The sequence below is a fragment of the Herpailurus yagouaroundi genome, unplaced genomic scaffold, assembly GCF_014898765.1.
Source record: "Herpailurus yagouaroundi ecotype Mexico unplaced genomic scaffold, PumYag 183, whole genome shotgun sequence".
NCBI lineage: Eukaryota > Metazoa > Chordata > Mammalia > Carnivora > Felidae > Herpailurus > Herpailurus yagouaroundi.
The window spans coordinates 3,147,038-3,148,112 of record NW_024412414.1 but is presented as its reverse complement, the minus strand read 5'-3'; the positions used below and the strand labels follow the sequence as shown (position 1 = coordinate 3,148,112).

General features: G+C 54.9%; 1 protein-coding gene across 1 annotated transcript in view; it reads left to right on the top strand.

Annotated features, from left to right (window-relative positions):
* Nucleotides 1-2: 2 nt before the first annotated feature.
* SYN2 (synapsin II) overlaps nt 3-1,075 on the top strand; it is a gene marked incomplete at its 5' end in the record, with an annotated part of 207,011 nt that continues 205,938 nt past the window's right edge. The window contains one exon of the mRNA XM_040492166.1: nt 3-235. Within this exon, the coding sequence (XP_040348100.1) occupies nt 3-235 (233 nt within the window). The remainder of the gene's footprint in view (nt 236-1,075) is intronic.

Here is a 1,075-nt window from a genome sequence, read left to right as displayed (position 1 = left end):
CGGCCGCCTCGCCGGGCCCCGAGCGGAGGCCGCCGCCGGCCTCGGCTCCTGCGCCGCAACCCGCGCCACAGGCGGCCCCGGCGCCGTCGGTGGGCAGCAGCTTCTTTAGCTCGCTGTCCCAAGCCGTGAAGCAGACAGCCGCCTCGGCCGGCCTGGTGGACGCGCCCGCGCCCGCGCCCGCCGCCGCCAGGAAGGCCAAGGTGCTGCTGGTCGTCGACGAGCCTCACACCGACTGGTAGGTGCCCGGCCGCCGCCGCCGCTCGGGGCTCCCGGGGCCTGCCGGGCAGCTGTGGAGGCCGCGGGGAAGGCGGTCCCGGGGCTCCAAGGAAACGTTTCGGACCCGGGAGAAGGGGGGTCTGCATGGTCCCGCAGTGGGGAGATGGCGGGTGAGCGTGCGTATGGCGGGGGGGCGCGGTGGAAAGGTGAATCCTGAGGTGAAATTTTTCCTCGATTCTCACAAATCCCTCACGACACATAAAAAGAGCTACTTTCTGCAACAGGGAAAAATCTTAAAAAATAGAATTTTGTTTGTTTGTTTTCGAAGGGGAGGTGGTGCAGAGGAAGCCGACTTTCAGCCTAGACACATCAAAGCTCAGGTGAAACATTCAAAGCCAACAACAATTCTATATCGTGAGTCACGGAGTGAATTTGCAGTGGAGATCGGTGTTGTGCGGGGAGAGGGTGGTGGGGATAGATTTCACCTGGCTGGATGAGGGCTTGTATCTGTAGTGACATCAACGTTGGTCAAGGAAAACATGTGAAAGCCCAGGTGTACAGAGACTTGTTCCCATGGAGCATGGCTTAAGTCTATTTAAGAATATTAAAATTCTTGTATTTTGTGCAGCAGGGAGGGGATTTGTGGATTTTTTTCATTTGTTTTTGTTTTAGGAAAAAATATGTGTGTGGGAGGGGGTTGTGGAAGTGATGGCCTTTTCCAGCTGGAAAGATGACTGAGGTAAAATATTCTGGATCATTAAAGGGGCACAAACAGAGATCTACCTTAATGCAGTAGACGGCAACTTCAAGAATTTCTTTCTTTCTTTCTTTCTTTCTTTCTTTCTTTCTTTCTTTCTTT